The sequence below is a fragment of the Panthera onca genome, chromosome B4 (genome assembly GCF_046562875.1).
Source record: "Panthera onca isolate mPanOnc1 chromosome B4, mPanOnc1 haplotype 2, whole genome shotgun sequence".
Classification (NCBI taxonomy): Eukaryota; Metazoa; Chordata; class Mammalia; order Carnivora; family Felidae; genus Panthera; species Panthera onca.
Genome location: NC_138345.1, coordinates 4,558,354 through 4,576,952, shown reverse-complemented (window position 1 = coordinate 4,576,952; position 18,599 = coordinate 4,558,354). Strand labels below are relative to the sequence as shown.

At 48.6% G+C, this 18,599-nt stretch overlaps 1 protein-coding gene and 1 long non-coding RNA gene across 2 annotated transcripts in view; both read right to left on the bottom strand.

The window, feature by feature from the left end:
• Window positions 1–18,599, bottom strand: part of LOC132695146 (uncharacterized) — a 358,351-nt gene that overhangs the window by 216,449 nt on the left and 123,303 nt on the right. The window lies entirely within an intron of this gene.
• On the bottom strand, window positions 11,124–17,255 carry UCN3 (urocortin 3). The gene is made up of 2 exons (XM_060659392.3): window positions 16,926–17,255; window positions 11,124–12,047 (listed from the first exon to the last, which is right to left on the bottom strand). The coding sequence occupies exon 2, from the start codon at window positions 12,039–12,041 to the stop codon at window positions 11,538–11,540; it is 504 nt and encodes a 167-aa protein (XP_060515375.1). The 5' UTR covers window positions 12,042–12,047; window positions 16,926–17,255; the 3' UTR covers window positions 11,124–11,537.

Below are 18,599 nucleotides of genomic sequence, written 5' to 3'. Positions count from 1 at the left end.
GACCCAGTTGAGAGGTTTGGGGGAAAACATGCATAATCTTGAGCTTCGCTGTGGACTTGCTGGGTGAGAAGCCCTGGGGACTGGAGAGGGCATGATGACCCAAGAGTTGGAAGTTAAAAACAAAAAACAAAAAACACATAATGGAATTCATTTTTGGTACTAAATTATCCCACTTTCAAACCAGCTATAACTCAAAATGGAAAAAATAGCTATAAATGCAGTAAAACCATCAGCCACTTTTTTTTTTTATAATTCACGATATTTAGTCTGCCTAATTGTTGGAAGGTGAACTAGATACTGCAAAGTCTTGCTCTTGAGCTGATGGTAGTTTCCAGGTGCCTCCATCAGCTGTGGTGTTTACCTTACAGCCCTGGTCCTCCTGTGTCCTCTCTTGGCCTCAGCGTGGTCAGGGCTTTTGGTTCGGGCAGATACTCTGAGGGTAATAGATGCCAAAGCCTTGGCTGAAGGCGTAAAGTCGGGTGTCCTATTGAGAGGTTTGCCAAACTGCTGCATTACCATCTCCTTGCCTATGCCAAGACCCAGAATGGTCCCTCCACCTTTACTGGTTTCCTGGTAGATGCTTTTAGGTACTGACCTCACCGCCCTGGGATGTGGCCTTCAGGAGCTCCATTCGCACGATGGACCGTTTTGCCTGCTTTCCGCTCACACGTTGCCACCACGGAGGCCAGTGAGCACAGTTTGGTGGAAATGACGTCTCCACACCTTAAGACGTGCCTGTCTGTCAAGATACGGTTTTCCCCAGCCCAGCCATCGGTGAGTTTTTGCTCAGTCCTCAAGTCTCTGAGCATTTGGCTGGATCCACTTCGGACTCTACTTCCGAGGCCCCCTGCCAAGGGCTGAGCCTCCACTGATACTAAAACGACTTCGTACCAGAGTTCCCTTTGGACCCCGAGGCCTGTTATTCCTAAGATGTGCCAAGACTTCAGCATAGTAACAGGGAAAGGAATACGATTCTCATTCCTATATCTCTGACTTGCTGTGATCAAATATTTGGAGGAAAGGAAAAAAGAAAAAAGAAAAGAAAACTTTTTTCTACAAAGAAAGGAGTGATTCGGTGCTCTCTGTGGTCACTTTCAGCAAATCCAACATAGACCACAGTGGGTTGTGTGGCTCTGTATTTAAGGGTGAAAGAAAACCTTCAATACTTGAAGGGTCCCTCTGCCAATATCCAAATTTACGGGGCTCCATTTTTCAACCAACCTATGTGTCCAATATTGTCTCTTATTAAGTAGTAAGTAAAGATATTTGATGACCTAAATATAATGGATAGTCCACATACCGGTGAGTTTTAGGATTAGGTCTCCTAAGACGTAGTCATCAAAATGCAAATAGTAGTCTCTAGACTGTTTTGTTTTTTTTTTAATAAAGTTTATTACCAAATGGTACAGCGTAGAAGTCGTGGCATTGTTACAACTATGTGATTTTGAAATGTATACCTCCCCACATCTTAAAATCCGTGCCTTGAATACAGTTACTTCTCCAGGTCCTTGCCAGTCCCAAGATTTTGTGAGTCTAAGATTTGATTCACTTGTGATGCCACATGCCTCCATATGCCATACGTGATACTAGATTTACCAGGTATTTGTATTATTCATGTTTCCTCACCATTCATTAAACATTCATTTTTTTCTTTTAGTGACACAACATTCAAACTTGACTCATTAGCATCATGTTTCTGCCACTTCCTGGACACTGAAAAAACCATAGAACATTTCCACTCAGTTACCATCCGCCTGTCTTTTGTGTATTGTTGCCTTATATTGTAGGGCCGTGTGTATTTTATTTTATTATTTATTTATTTATTTTTAATATGAAATTTATTGTCGCATTGGTTTCCATACAACACCCAGTGCTCATCCCAACAGGTGCCCTCCTCCGTGCCCATCACCCCCCCTCCCCTCCCTCCCACCCCCCATCACTGCCGTATGTATTTTAAACCTTACAAGGCATGGACTATCTTTGCTGCTGTTTTAAACTGGGTGTCTGCTTAGATTTACCTTCCTAGTTACCATCTGGTACTGTTCATTTCTCCTTGTGTTACCAAACTTCCACCTAGGATCATTTTCCTTCTGGCAAAAGACCTGCCCTTGGAAATCCTTTCGATGTGGATCCCGGGTTGAGAGGGGATGATATTTGCCTTTTCTTCCTCAAAGAGGGAGATCACCTGAAATCCCGACGTGTGGTCTCGAGGCAAGGACTCTCTTATTCATCTGTGTATCTACAGTGCCAGGCACAGAGTAGGTACTCCCATACTTATTAAGTTGAGAAGTGCCAGGAGATGACCTTATTTCCTACTTTACTGAAATCACATCCATCTGATTCTTAACTTCTTCCATTCCTCTTCATACACTTGAACTTGTTTTGAATCTGCACATACCCAGAGGAGTAGCTCTCCATTGCAAGGACATCTGTCATTTTTGTACCTTCTCTTGACTCCTCCCTTCTAGAAGACCTCACTCCTTCAGTCCCCTTTGTATATTCGGTCTCTGTCTCCACTGATTTTGTTGTTGTTGTTGTTCTTTTCCTTACTTGTATGTCCAGGTCTCTTCCTTCAAAACATCAATCCCTTTTTCTAGATTCTACTTCCCCCATAACATACTCTCACATCTTTCCGCTCTGCCAGGCTTCTCCAAGGAATATATACATATGATGCCTGCATGCCGTCCTCTCAGTCCTCAGCAGTTGTAAGCTGTCTCCCCCACCTTTCTACTGACACCTTTATCTTGAAGATCACTGATTGTACCTCACTTATCAAACGTAGACCTTCTCAGCCTTCAGATTTCTTTACCCTAAGCGTTTTGGTTACTCCTTTTCCTTGAAACTTTTCCTTTGGCTCCTGGGGTTCTACTTGGTTCTCCTGCTACATCTGGCATCTCTGTATCTCCTCTTCCACCTGGTCTGGCCCTGTTGGAGATGCCCTTGGCCTTCTTCTCTGGCCCTTGGTTATCTCATCCACAACCACATTAGCTCCATGAAAACCCTAAACATTCCTTCTCTCAAGGTGTGTGCTGAAACTTCCCACTGCTTGCTGGACCTGTCTTCTCAGATGTCTTATCTACACTTAAATTTAACTTCTTCCAAGAAAACGTTACCATTTTCCTCAAAAAGAAATCTGCTCCTCCCTTAGTGTTCTCTGTCTTGTGCATTGACATCATCTTCCCAGGTTCTAAACAACACCGTCCTTTCTGACTGTTTTCTTGCTCCCTACATAGCCTGAGTCCTCTCAATTCTATCATGTTCCCAGGATCCATTGCCTTCCCACTCTTCCCAATAAAACCATCATGGCTCAGGCCATCACATCCTCTTCCCAGGGCCAGCACGCTAGACGTCCAAAAGCGTCTGCCTTTCCCTTTGTCTTCCTCACCTATCCCACACACCACTCTGACGACATCCTAAAGCACAGCTGGGGTTATTTTGCCCCTTGGCTCAGAGCGTTAGTGATCCCCGTTGTCTTAGGTATGAAGTCTAAATCCCTGCACATGGCGGGCAGGGCCTGTCCCCACAAGTCCCAACTTGTATTTCCAGTCCCAGCCAGACTAGAGCATTCCCTGCTTCCCAGCACGTGTTTTTCTCTCTCCTCTGCCTTTGCTCCTTCTTGCCGCTCTTTCTTCCTTCTCTCTGTGACTGTGTGGTGTAACGCCTACTTCAAACCCAGTTCTTCTGTTCCTTGGAGCTTCTTGGGCATCCATTTACTCCCACCCCAGGATTAGGGATAGTTGGGATATGCTGTGAAATCTCTCACTGTGTTGGAAATATTGTAGTAAATACTTATTAGTGAAATAGAGGTATTTTTGTGTGCGCATATCCTACATAGAGCTTTGAACTTGTATTAGACTTTTACTATTTAATGTACATGCGTTGTTTCTCTCTCCAGACACCAGAGGGCACTAGTGGCATGCTTAACTAACCCCTCAGTTCCTGTAATTTTTGGGGTGTTTTGGACATTTGTGTGTGCATCTGTGCATATTCTCACACTCAGAAAAGACCATTCAGAGGTTTTCTTTTGCTTTTAAAAATTAGTGATCTACTCAAATGAAGATCTAAAACCTAATTGTTTCCTAAACTTTTAAGGTCAGCTTGAGAACCTTACAATTTCTAAGTTTAGCAAATGTAAATACTTACTTTTGAAGGGAATACACATGAATTTGTGGTTTCCTTTGCAATCTTAGATGGCTGCTCTTAAACATTTTAGATTGCATCAACAAATCTATTATATTCCGTTTTCTTTTAAGGACTCTCCCACAAACTTTTGCAAGTACTCTAAGTAATTCTAAAAATCTAATCGGTGAAACTATAAATGTGCTGATTAAGTGCATGCAAGTGTTTCACACTTTATGAACTGGTGCGATTTCGATTTAAGATCACAAATGTAAATTATTCACTCGGTTCACATATTTTAAAATTGGAATTGTAAGCCCAAAAATGTTTCCCTTAGGCCACGTACCCTTAACCATCACAAAAACTACTTTAAATGCTAGGTATGCACAGATTCCTTGTAGCAAGAACGTTACTACGTTATTTGATTGACTCATTCACTAGTTATTTACTGGTCATCTACCATGTGCTACTTACCATTCTGATCACCAGGGATACAACATTGAACAAAACAAGAATAATCCCTTCCCTCAAGGGGTTTATATGGTAGTGAAGGTGGGGGGTGAAAGACAATAAACACGACATTAAACTATTTTGGGTGTTAGAAGGTGACAGGTACAATTGGGAAAAATAAGCCATGGTAAGGGGCTCTCGAGAGGAGGGCGGTCACTTGAGGCCTCAGTGAGAAAGAGGCATTTGACAAAGACTTGGAGGAAGGGACGTGGAGAATGCAGATTATCTGGAGCAAAAGCGTTCTCCAGGAAAAGGAACCAGCAAAGAAGGTTAAGAGGAGTGGCCGGTGGGGAAGAAGGGAAATGGAGTATGGCGTCCTGAAAGTCAGGCTGGAAAATGGTGTCTGAAGGAGTTAGTGGTCCACTGGGTGAAATGATGCTTACAGGTCAAGAAGGATGAGGGCTGTCCCTTGACCATTGAATTTAGCAACATGGAGGTCTTGGCTGACCTGGTTGGCCAGTTTCAGTGGAATGGGAGGGATGGAAACCTGATAAATGTGGGTTTTATGGAGAATGAGAGACACTTATTCTGCCCAAAGAGGATTTGCCATAAAAGGAGCAGAGTCATAGGCAACTACCTGGAAGGGGTGGCAGGTCAAGGTTTATGTGGGGTTTGTTTCTGATGCAGGCAAAGTAGAGTGGGTTTGTGTGCCAATGTGACTGGTGCGGTGGGGGAGGTAACGCGGATGATGTGGGGGAAAGAAGGGGAAGTTGTCGGATCAAGGAGGCAAAAGGGGATGGGAGCTTCATGCGTGACACAGGATTGTCCCTGACACAGGGGCACGGGTGGTGCATCCAACTTAGAGAAGAAGGCGGAGTGTGTGAATAGTGTCGCTCTGGGTAGGTGAATGTGGTGATGGGATTTGTGAAATTCTGCTTCAGAAGCATCTGATTTTCTTACTGACATGAAAAGCAAGGTCACCAGCTGAGGTTGGATACGGGGAGGAGATAGTTGAGGTTTGAGGAGAGAAGAAGACGAGTGGGAGCCTAAGGAAACGCGATGTCCTCATGACACAGCAGGAAGAGCTCGCCAGGATTGTAAAGTGACAGCACTGACCATGTGTGCGCATGTGCGTGTGTGCGTGTGTGCGTGTGTGTGTGTGTGTGTGTGTGTGTTTGAAGCTGCGTTCAGCTTCGGGGTGCAGCGGCAGAGTAGTGGAGTGTTCGAATTCACCAGGGTTTAATCAATAAGGCAAAGCAAAAGCAGAGCACGGGAATTGCAGGTGTCCACAAGGGAACCATGATTGGTCACAGCATTTACAATGGCAAAGGGTGAAGAGAAGTTTTGAGGATTGATGGATCATTGGTCTCAGTGTGGCTGGAAGATGGTTGGAGTTGGCATCCTGGAAAGAGCAAGCTGGGAAGATAGGAGGGGTGGTCGGACAGCTCGGGATTCAATGACTAAGTCGTTAAGGGGAACAGAAGCGACGCCCAGGAAGCTGGGTGGGTCCTCGAACGTGTGTTGAAATCGTGAAGGCGGGAGTGGTGTCAGAGAGACTGATGAGCTAAAATGATCAGGAAATGAGGTACACTGACCCAGGTGTTGGTGAATGGTAGCAACAGTGGAGGGCAGTGAGTGGGGTGATCATCTGATGACCGAAGGTCCAGGGGGGGAGCAATGGCTTAGGGAGGAAGCAGGGAGAATTATTTCCTGGGACGAAACGTGTATCTTTAAGAAAACACTGTGTCATCCCATAGACTCGAGGTTTCCTTCCAAGATACTTTTTTTTGTCTTTTGCCTTCTCGGCTTACTGAGGCTTCTTAGTGACATCCACCAGGCTGTGGCAGGTTCTAACCAACGTGCTCAACCCTGGGGATAGTGGATGATGGGAACTTCAGTAGTTAAAGAACAAGGTGGAATCATTATTTGTACCCTTGAAACTAATATAATGACATCATGGGGTATGTCGATTATACCTGAATACATTTTTTTTTTTAAAGAAGAAATTGTTCCATAGCCCATACGTAGATTAATGTCAGATTGAACTTCATCTATAATTCTTTCTTTTTTTTTAAGTTTATTTATTTATTTTGAGAGAGAGCTAGCAAGAGCAGCAGAGGGGCAGAGAGGGAGAGAAAAGGAATCCGAAGCAGGCTGTGTACCATCAGCACAGAGCCCGATGCAGGCCTTGAACTCATGAACCGTGAGACCATGACCTGAGCCAAAATCAAGAGTCAGTTACTCAACCGACTGAGCTACCCAGGTGGCCTCATCCATAATCCAATGGTAGCTGTAGTAGCTATACCATTCGACCAGATTTCGTATTTCTTTGGCTCCTAATATGTGTAACTCTCTTTTTAGTTTAATACTACGTACTTGTGAACTTGTACATCTCCCATTTCTTGGAATTATATAAAACACTGGATTCTGGGTAGCACTCAGCTTTCCCTGATTATTTTTGGTCACAGCTTCCAAAGTCATTCCACTGTCACAAAGCAGGCCCCTTTGCTGGCTATTAGTGTTTGTTTTCAGATTTCTTACGAGGTACAACATTTAGAAGCCACATCATCCATTCCCTGGTCTTGTCTCCTTTGAAGAGTTTCACTTGACTTGTGAGCCTTCTTTTATTTTATTATTTTTTTAATAATTTTTTTTAATGTTTATTTTAGAGAGAGAGAGAGAGCACAAGCAGGGGAGGGGCAGAGAGAGAGGGAGACACAGAATCCGAAGCAGGCTTCAGGCTCTGAGCTGTCAGCACAGAGCCCGGCATGGGGTTCGAACTCATGAACCGCGAGATCATGACCTGAGCTGAAGTCGGACGCTTAACTGACTGAGCCACCCCTGCGTCCCAAGGCTTGTTTTATTTTCAAAAGAGAGTTTTGGAGCGCCTGGGTGGCTCAGTCAGTTAAGTGTCCGACTTCGGCTCAGGTCATGATCTCGCGGTTCGTGAGTTCGAACCCCACTCCGGGCTCTGTGCTGACAGCTCAGAGCCTGGAGCCTGCTTCGGATTCTGTGTCTCCCTCTCTCTCTGCCCCTCCCCCACTCGTACTCTGTCTATCAAAAATAAATAAAGAATTAAATAAATAAATAAATAAATAAATAAAGACTTTCAACTACTTTTTCAAGGGAGCTCAAACCAACACGAAGAATCTGGCAGAAACTGTGTTGAGAATTTTCACTGATGTGAACTCATCATTATCACCCCGTAAAACTACTTCCAAATTTTTCCCATGAACCTCGTACACCTTTGCATTCCCCACAACTTTTTCTAAATCTTTCCTGTGGTGTGATTTGCTTTCCTGATCATGAGGAATTGATACTAGTGATGCATGAGTCCTACCGATCCTTGACAAGGAAAGATCACTGATCCCTGTGGTATTATCCATCCCACGGTCTCTCTGTGGATACAGCCAAAGCATTCTTATAATTATGATCGTTATTTTCATTTAAACCCACTTCGGAGGAGGGGCCTCGGTGCTAACTCTTCTGATTGTTAGAAAGTCCGTTGACCTTTATAGGATAACTTACCGTCTTTATTTTCTGGTTTTTAAAAAATGTGTTTCTACAAAGTTCTGTCAAAGGTGGCAGGTGCAGCGGTGGCCATCTGTGGGTGTGGCCGTTGGCTTTCTAGCGCGTGACCGTGAACTCCGCTCTGGCCGGGGCTGCACTCAGGTCAGAGGCTCCGCCTCGGGAGCTCAGACAGAGAATGCTGGACACGCTCCTGCACAAACCCGCCCTTTCCCACTGTCGCTGGGGCGGGTTTTGGCAAATTTCTAGTCGGTTAACTGCACTTATGCTCACATTTAACTCCTGGGGAAGGCTCAGAACGCACCTGCTGGGGACGTAATAATCCCAAATCCGAGTGAATGCCTGTGCTGCTTCCCGGTGGCTTGCACGCCCTTGGGTCGCTGAGGTTCGCGCCAGCTCTGTGAGGCAGGGGCTCGGCTGGCGTCTTTATGCCCCTGGTGCGTGGGAAGGGTCAGCCCTGCATGCAGGGGCAAGTGGAGGCATCGTGGTCACTTCCCAGCCGGGGAAACTTGGGCAGGCCCCCTCGCTCCTCCGAGCCTCTGTCTTCCCGCCCCCACAAAGATAAATTTTAGCTTTACCAGGTGGTGGTATATTTACAAAAAGAGAAAAAGCACTCTGGTTTTTGCAAGGACCTGTGTCTTTACCACTCTCTTGATCGGAGCTTTTGTCATGCATCTACCATGATTTAAAAAAAAAAAAAACAAATCGGGTCCAGACAAGAGCCAGCAGTGACACTGAGCCTGCCTGCATTGTGATGCCAGCTCCAGCTTTTTTTTTTTTTAATTTTTAAATATTTACTTAGTTTGGGAAGAGAGAGAGTGGGGGAAGGGCAGAGAGAGAGAGGGAGACACAGAATCCAAAGCAGGTTCCGGGCTCCCAGCTGTCAGCACAGAGCCTGATGTGGGGCTTGGCTTGAACTCACAACCTAGGTGATTACGACCGGATCCGAAGTCAGACGCCCAACCCACTGAGCCACCCGTGCGCCCCACCCACTCCAACTTTTATGTTCTAGTTTTAGGTTGTTCGTGAAACTAAAAATGTGACCCCCTGCTTGATTTTTTCATCAGCCAAGTTCGTCCCATTTCCTGTCCTTTTGTGTGAACAGAATATGCGTTATCAGAGCAAAAATAAATAAAGTGCAAATTTAAAAATCCTCAAAATGGAGAAAATAATATCTACCTTAAAATATACTTGTGAGAAATCGATGAGATCACGTTCATGAAGCAGGGTTCCCGGGTCATTGGCACGGGGAGTGGAAGGATTTGCTCGGGGCCACGTAGTGAGGAGACCCTAGACTCCCATGTGGGTATTCTGAGTCTCAGGCTACAATTCTTTCTGCTCTGCCATGGGGCTTTTCCAGGATGGAAACAGGTTGCCTTTTCAGGTTTTTGAGCTTTGGTCCTGTTAAGAGATGAGGTATTTTTCATCTCAAGTTTAACTTAGCATTTAAAAAAAATGTCCTGTCTCACTTCTTCCAATAATTTCTGCTGGAAGCAGGGTTGCTGAGTTAAAAGCAAAATGGGGGTTCCTGGGTGGCTCAGTCAGTTAAGCGTCCGACTCTTGATTTTGGCTCAGGTCATGATCTCACAGTCTGTGAGACTGAGTCCCACATCCAGCTCAACACTGACAGTATAGAGCTTGCTTGGGATTCTCTCTCTCCCTCTCTCTCTGTCCCTCCCCTGCTCTCCCTCTCTCTCTCTCTCTCTCAAAATAAATAAACTTAAAAAAATAAATACAGGTAAAATGAATTTGTAGGGACACCTGGCTGGAACACGCAACTCTTGAGCTCGGGGTTATGTGTTCGAGACCCATGTTGGGTGTAGAGATTACTTAAAAATAAAATCTTAAAAAAATGAACTTGTAACTTGGTTAAGTATTTCCGAAGTGCCTCTCTAGTGCTTATGTTCCTGCCAGCCAGCAGTAGTGGAGGGAGGCTAGTCACCTCACCCGTGGAGTCTAGGTTAGTCGTCATACTTACAGACTTTTGACGGACTTTTATGGACACACTGCGAGGTGAGACATTGTGTATGAGTGCAATTCTCATAGGCATGACGTTTACCAGCTTCTCATACATGCAGAGATTATTTGTGTTTGTGTGGGGGGGGGGCGCAGGGGAGAGATCTATTCACATCGTTGCTTATTTGGGGGGAAGTTGTTCTTTTTTTTCTCAGTTTTCTTGCTGATATCTCTTTATAGTGGACTTTTACTCCTATTAAACCTTCTAATCTCCGAATGCCTCATATATTTTTTTATGCCAGTTGCAATCACTTTGCAGTTCATCACTTACACAGCCCGGGTGGTATTTGCTTCCTCTCCTCTCTCTCTCTCTCTTTCTCTCTTTTTATTATTTCCTATTTTTTTTTTAATGTTTTACTTACTTTTTGAGAGAGCGCAAGTTGGGGAGAAGCAGAGAGAAAGGGGGAAAGAGGATCCAAAGCGGGCTCTGTGCTGACAGCGCTAAGTTCAGTGTGGGGCTCAAACTCCTGAACCGTTTGATCATGACCTGAGCTGAAGTCCGACGCTTAACCGACTGAGCCACCGAGGGAGGTGCCCCGATATTTGCTTCTTTTCAAATCCAGATTTTGATGGTCACTTAGCGTGCTGACTCCTGGAGAGCAGAGGCCTTGCCTCACACACCAGCCTCTCCCATCAGGGAGTCAGCCGGACTCTTACTGCGGGTCTGATAAACACCTGCTAACGGCCTAGCGGCCCCATGCCCAGCCATGGAGGAGTTTGGGGTGTCATGAAAGGTCTCTCCCCAGCAACCCCGTGCCCATTCTAGAGCAGATGCCAGGTGGTGCCTCTTGGGTGGGAGCAGACCCCGGAGACGGCTCTAGCTTGAGCCACGGCTGGCAGGGTCCTGCCGGCTTGGCCTTTCCAAGCCCTTCTTTACCCCCTCCTAGGACCACCAAAAACCGCTCTGTCCCCGGAGAGATGGGGAATGGACTCATCAGCTACCTCCCTCATTCACCTCCCCTTTTGCACGCTCAGAGGTGTGAAGGCCGCTGGCTGAAGGAAGAGGAACTCAAGCCAGCCCAGGGTTGCAGAAGCCATTGGTTTTAATGGGGGAGAGAGGGAAGGGAAGGGGCCCTAAGTCAGGATGGTGAGCGGTGCGACGCCTCTCCTGGCTGGGCTGGTGTGTGGGGCGTGGAGGAGGAGCGTGGAGAGCAGGACCTTTGTCTCCCGTCACAGGGAAGGAGGAAGGAGAGTTCAAATGTAGGGAGAGGGGTTACGGGCCTCCTGTCTGTGCAGGGTGGCAGTGCTGTTCTTCTGTGTCTGTGTGCAGGGGAGGAAGGAGCTGGCTGGGGGCAGAGGAGGAGCGGAGGGGGCGAGCAGAGAAGCAGCGTGGAGAGCTGGACCCATGCCTCAATATACGGAGCAGCTGGCCCGACCTCCACTCCTGCCCTTGACCGTGTGCTTCCTCCCGCCGGCCTCTGCTTCTACTTCTTCCGGCCAATCTGTGCCATCAGGTGCGCGTTGGCAGCCGCCTTGGCCTGCAAGTTCTTGGCCTTGGCGATGTTGAAGAGGATGTTCATGATGTTGGTGGGGACGTCGAGGGACAGAGTGAACTTGGTGCGCCGATCGCTCTTGGCCTTGTCCTGGGACGGCCTTCCCCTGGGCTGCGCCGGGGACAGGTGTTTGTACCGGCCACTTCCGGCCCCGCCACCACCCCCGGAGCTGGGAAAGGTCCTCTTCTTCTTGTCCTCATCCTCCTGCACCCGCTCCTCGTCCTCTCCTGAGGATGGGTCTTGGCTGGGCAGGTAGAGGAAGCTTCTCTTGCTCAGCAGTGGTGCGTCCCCCAGCGGGCTCTGCTTGGCCTCCGGCAGGGCTGTGTTGATACAGCTGACCAAGGACTTGGCTTTGTAGAACTTCTGGGGGAGGCCTGGCCTGGGGGCCCCCGGGAGCAGCAGCAGCAGCAGCAGGAAGTGGGCTGGCTTCAGCATCTCTTCCTGGAGTAGAAAACAGGGACGTGGGGCAGGGGTGTGAGAAGGGCTTGAAGCTCTGAAGGACAGGGGTGAACATTCACTAGGGCTTGGTTACTACTCACCAGTGGTTCTCCGAGTGTGGTCTCCAGACCAGCATCATCACCGGGATATTCGTTAGAAATGCAAACGATTCTCAACTCTTGCCCCAGAACTGCTAGATCAAAAAGTCTGGCGCCAGCCCCCTGGGTTGGAATAAACCCTTCAGGTGATTTCTGATGGCTCAGAGTACGATCTCACGGGTCGTGAGTTCGAGCCCCGCGTCGGGCTCGGTGCTGACAGCATGAACCCCACTCAGGATTCTCTCTCTCCCTCTCTCTCTCTGCCCCTCACCCCCTCAAAAATAAATAAATAAACAAATTTTTAAAAAGAAAGGAAAGGAAAAAAAACCCTATATTTAGGGTATGGAGCAGGTGTGGCAATGGAAGTGTCCAGCTCAGGGGCCCTCCTGTAACCCGGACTGTTCTGGTCTGAAGCCATCATGGTGGTTGGGCCCCTGAGCAACAGTGCTGGGCGAGAACTTAAGCTGCTTTCTCCGGCAGCGGAGAAGGGCTCACGCAGGGCCGTTCCCGCCCTCTGCCCAGCCTCCTGTGCAACAATAGCTCACAGCGTGTCGGAAGGCGATCAGAATTTGGGTTGTGTGTGGTCACCGTGCCTTAGGAACATGGTGAAGTGGGCAGAATTTACCTCCTGTGTCCTAGCACCAAGCCCAGCCCACACCCCGGCCCCCGTGGCTTTGCCTGGCCGCACTCTCTCCAGCTCTGAAGTAAGGACAGGAGGTTCCTTTACTCTACCGTCACCTTCATGCATGAGAAAGAGACGTGAGGTCAAGGGGTGGGGTTTCATCTACTCACCCCCAGAGGAAGGGCTTCTGGCCATCCTACACACCCGATATGCTGATACCCGTACGTACTCCCGTATGCGCTGCTGGACCATCCTAGGAAGCGCAAAGAGTAAAAGGCTGCCCTCTTCACTTTGGTTGCTTTACCTGAACTTGGAGTTTCTTTTCTTTCTTTTTTGTTAAATGTTTATTTATTTACTTTTGGGAGACAGAGAGAGAGAGAGGCAGACAGAGAATCCCAAGGAGGCTCCGCACTGTCAGTGCAGAGCCCAATGTGGGGCTCAAACTCACCAACCATGAGATCATGACCTGAGCCGCAATCAAGAGTCAGATGCTTAAGCGACTGAGCCATCCAGGTGCCCCTGGAGTTTATTTTCTGTCTAAGACATCCTTGGCTCCCATAAAAGGAAGCAAGAAAGATGTGGTTAATTATGGAACTTTGGGGGGACTGCTTGTCATTAAGGTAGTTTTTAGTAAGTAAGAAAAGTTGGATAAATAAATCAACATGGGGGTCCTTCTGGGCATCGAGAAGTGCTAGGCTAGCATACGATCATTCCGTTTTCTGTGGTTACAGGCAGAGGTGAGAGGGGCTGGCAGTCCCATGCTGAGTTCTAGCCTCAACTCTGCAAATCATTGTCACCATGACCTTGAGCAGGTCATTTCCCAGAAAATGAGTGGGAATGAATGAACGCACTCCCACTTCCCGACTTCTTTACTCTGTGAATGGACGAGGCTAGAACAGACCCTTAAATACCTGAGCCTTGTTCTGTCTCTAAAGGAGAATCTTGTAAGCCCTCGCTCTCTCACTTACCCTGGACACACACACACTGACCTGGCAAGTTTTCTCTAGAAGCTTGCTGTTTTCTCACACACTCCACATTGCACCTACTGCCTTCTTCTTCTTCCCGCCCCCCCCCCCCTTCTTAAGAGACCAGGTTGCTTTATTTGTTTGTTCATTTCTTTTTAAATCATAAACATTTTGAGTTTATCAAAACAGTTATGAAAAAAACAAACAAACCGTGATCCTTTATAAAATCCCAGTGCATGAACTAGCTACATCTGGGCATGCATGTGGCAGTGTGCAGTGAAGTCAACACAGACTTGGGAGTTAGAGAGACACAGGTTCCAATCCACCTCGTCCTGGTTTGCCTGAGGACCGTGGGCAGATTGTTGAAACCCGGTGCATTTCAATTTCCTCATCTGATACATGGCCATAGCAATGATTGCCTCATAAAGCTTATGTGGAAGATTAAATCAAGGCAGATTAGCTCTTGCTGTAGCCAGATACTTAGTAGAGGAGACTGTTTACACATAAATAATCTCCGGGTCCTAATAGGATAAGATTCAGTTCACGCACGACCATTTCAGAAGTGATATCCGTATCTATATATTTCTATCTCTCTCTGTCTACACCTACATCCACACATGCCAGCTGATTTGAGCCAGTAATTTGATTCTGCAGACCGCTATCTTTATTGTGGTATATTTCTGGCTTTTAGTTTTTGGTTGTTATGCCACTCCCTCCGTCCTAGCCCCGCGGCCTCCTCTTGCCTTGAACGCAATCTAGGCGCCATCGGTAGGTTTGGGATGAGGCATCTCTAACACCCTCGTAGAGGACGCTGATGCTGCGGGTCCCTGGACCACGTGGTGAGAACCAGCTTTCTTGGTGTCCTGGTCCTCCCGGGCGCTCCTTAGAATTGCACGCCAAACGCCCAGAGAACTTTTTCCGGGGGGTGTAATGTGTTCGATAACCAGACTTTCGGCTTTGTCGTTTACTGAGGGTCCAGTTCGTTCTTCTGGGTAAACATCGTATGGAATCGTGGCGTTAGCCGCCCTGCGCCTTGCAGGCACCTTAAGGCTTTGGAGCAGTTTCTAAGGGCTTGTAAGGCCGACAGGATTTAAAGACCCAAAAGCCAGTTCACAGAGAAAGGGGTGACGCTGGAAGGGAAGCTATAGAGAGAGCTTTGTTTGGGGTCGGCAGGGGAGAAGCTCTCCACAGGAAAGAGCCCTCCTTCGCTCCCCAGTAACGTCTGATTCCCTAGCAAGTCTCCCCTCTTAACGCTCCCCAGAATCCTTTGCCACCGCCCCTGGTGACACAACACACAGGTTCAAGATCTCCCTGCTGCCTGCTGTGAAAACAGCACTGCCCCTGGAGTTAGATTCTAGGGGGCAAAGCTCTACCTCTGTGTTTTTCTGGATCATTCTGTCGGGATCTAGCAGTACTTTTCTAGGTGCTTCTCAGAGCTGTCCCAGAGTCACGCCTGGCGACGTGAGGCAGTGAGGGACCTGTGAGAGCAGAGCACCCCCAGGGGGAGGGGACCCCAGGGCAACAAAGACCGGAGCTGACCAGAGGCAAACACACCGGTGGCCCCATGCTGACCCCTTCTCCAGCCCCCTCCTCCAGCCCCTTTCTGCAGCCCCCTTCTCCAGACTCTTCTCCAGCCCTTTTCTCCAGCCCCTTCTCCAGCCCCCTTCTCCAGCCCCTTCTCCAGCCTCTTTCTCCAGCCCTTTTCTCCAGCCCCCTCCTCCAGCCCCTTTCTGCAGCCCCCTTCTCCAGACTCTTCTCCAGCCCTTTTCTCCAGCCCCTTCTCCAGCCCTTTTCTCCAGCCCCCTCCTCCAGCCTCCTTCTCCAGCCCTTTTCTCCAGCCCCTTCTCCAGCCTCCATCTCCAGCCCTTTTCTCCAGCCCCTTCTCCAGCCCTTTTCTCCAGCCCCTTCTCCAGCCCTTTTCTCCAGCCCCTTCTCCAGCCCCTTCTCCAGCCCCTTCTCCAGCCCCTTCTCCAGCCTCCTTCTCCAGCCTCCTTCTCCAGCCCTTTTCTCCAGCCCCTTCTCCAGCCCTTTTCTCCAGCCCCTTCTCCAGCCCTTTTCTCCAGCCCCTTCTCCAGCCCCTTCTCCAGCCCCTTCTCCAGCCCCTTCTCTAGCTGTGAGGAAGGCAGAATGACTCCCCGTCCCACCCCATCCATCTGCAAACCCTGACAAGGAGTTGAATTTAAGAAACATTTTCTAAAACACTGGCTGTGGCATCTAGGGGAACTTGATGTGTTCCAGCAGGTGTTATGGTAATGAGCGCTTCTCCTCTGGGAGAAGAGGTCTCCTAGGGGAGACCCTTACGAGTGTGGGTCACACCGATTCCCACAGATGTCCAAGCAATTCACCCTTAGAGGGGCTGTGAGGGCTTCTACTCGGGGAAGCCGGGAGAAGAGCAGTTGTAGATAACATGTCCCTGACAGTATTCTCATTCATCTTGTTTAATCCGTTCTCAGAACTGGGTGCGGGTGGGGGTGGGGGTGGGGGTGGGCGTGTGTATGCTCGATTGCCACGTTTGAGGAGAAAGTCACAAACAGCATTTCTCAGAGAACTTGGACATTAACTGGGGACATCAAACACCCATCCTCATGTTTCCTCCCCCTCACAGGTGGCACCAAGTCATTACAGACATCTGTCCCCTTCCTCTAGTGTCCCGGCTTGGCAAGGGAGAAAGGACTCCAGGCTTTGAAGGCAAGGGACCCGGGTTCAAAATCACCCTCATGCTCTCACTTCCCCGGGGTGACTCACTTAGCCTCTCGGTCTCCACATCCCGAGGAGGAGACGTCGCCTGCCTGGCAGGTGTGCAGAGAGGAAGCAGGACGCACAGCAGCCCCTGCTTCTGCAGCCCGTGGGGAGTTACAGCCCCCAGTTGCTATTCCCAACCATCTCCCCATTTGTAAACACGATTTTCTTGTTCACGGCTGAACCCTGTTCAGAAAAATACACTTGCAAGAACCCGTTCTGCCTCCAATCTGTTACCTTTGCCAAGCAGGTCTCTCTGGGCCAAAAAGGGAGGGCGGATTTCTCCTCACCTAAAGCTCAGACTGTGCTGTTCAGCACCGGGCTGCCTGGGGCTGCTGCCCAGGGACACCTGCAGCCTTGGTCTCTCGCCCCTGTCCAGTCCCCGGCACCTCCTGCCTCGTGTAGGGCCAATAAGCTCACTCTTCCCTCATGGACACGTCCCCAGCCGAAATCTTACCTGTGAGTGGCCTTCCCTCCGCAGTGGAAATGCTCAGTGAGGGGGGCAGCCGCTTCAGGACCAGGAGATCTGCCCCAGAAACATCCCCCCTGAACTTCTGTCTCGGCTGGGGTCACTGCTCTTTCTTTCCTTGTATTGTTCCCAAGTGGGCCGTGATCGTCCCTCTCTATGGAAACCACTCCACTCCCTCGTGCATATATATAAAAGTGACAGATCACGGGGTGGGTTGTAATTCCAGACGTAGTGTCTACACTGGGACGCGATTTCATTTAAAATAGGACCGAACCAGCTGTCCGCGTCATGGAGATGACAGGCACTCTGTATCCTTGACCCCTCCCACACACCTTCCACCGGTCCTCCCCCTTCCCACTTCCCCTCCTGCCCTAGCAACGTGCTCATTGATAAAAAGAAGGAAAAAAAATACTCTGTTAAATTGAGAACCGCTCCTTTGAAGAGTTTTATCAGGGATCTTAGTTCTTCCTGATTTCAGCCTTCCTTGCATCCTTGTCAGGCTGCCCCTCCTTTTGGAAATCTGGACGCAGGACCAGCTCTGAAAGCAGACAAAGTGACTTGAAGTTTATCTTTTCACTTGTAGTTCTGGTGGGTTCTGAGACGCACTGTTATCTCTGGTGACTCACAGAGCTTTCTAAGTTTGTGTCCATCAAAGGGCACATCGGGAGATGGGCACAGTGTACCTAGAGCTTCTGAGGGGAAATCATTTGAATTTTACCCATTTTTTTTTTTCATCTGTTCATCCAACACTTTTGAGCATCTGCTATCCTAGCAGTTGTTGGCAGGAGGAGCCTGAGGAACTGGAAGAAGTCGAGAACCCTGTTCTTACAGGCATCACAGTAGAGACAGATATGTAAAAACAGCCTAATCTCAGCATGGCCAATACCATAGTACTGAAGGGAGCATGCCTGTGCTGGAGACTCGACACAGGTAACTCACACAAGGAGAGGAGGGCAGAGGTTCAAACAGGAAGGAGGTTTGGGAGGGAGAGAGCCTGCGAAGAGAAGGATTGAGGACATGGGAGGCAGGCAGGCAGGTGTTGAGTCAGGAGGCTGGCTTCACCCTGGGAGGTAAGGAACACCCAGGGGAGAGGCTTTCGATTTCATTCCAAATGTACCAGCAAAGATATGGGGACCTGTAGGCAGGTAACCTCCTTGTTTCACAGGTAAGGACACCGAGGACAGAGTCACGGTGAGCATCTGAGTCTCATGTGGGCTGAACCATTTGGAAGGGCCATGCAAGACCCAGGCTGTGTCCGGACCTCTGGATAAGACCACACCTTCCCCTCCTAGACGGGCATTCCCGCCTCCTGAAGTTCCTCTAGATGAAAGGTAAGTGGACTTCTGGAACTATCCAAACATTTTAATGCTCACAGGTATTTTGTGGCACAAAAGGAAAGCCCTTGTGGGGAAGAAAGCCAAACCCTCCACAGCCTCAGCTGTGGTTGTAGACACGTAGAATTGGACCTCACTCGGTTCCTGAATCTGGAGCTGCCTGGCTGGGCTTCTCCTGAGATCAGCAGCGACATGAAACTAGAGATCTGAATCCAACTCATTCATTCACTTGTCCGTTCGTTCATATATTCGTCTTCGGGAGAGATCTTATTTCTCCCCATTTCAGATAATTAGGCAGTATTGGAATTTGTGTAGGCTGAGGGGTAGA

Excerpts from the sequence above, each read along its gene's own strand:
- UCN3 (XM_060659392.3), bottom strand. The coding sequence starts at position 12,041 with ATGCTGAAGCCAGCCCACTTCCTGCTGCTGCTGCTGCTGCTCCCGGGG.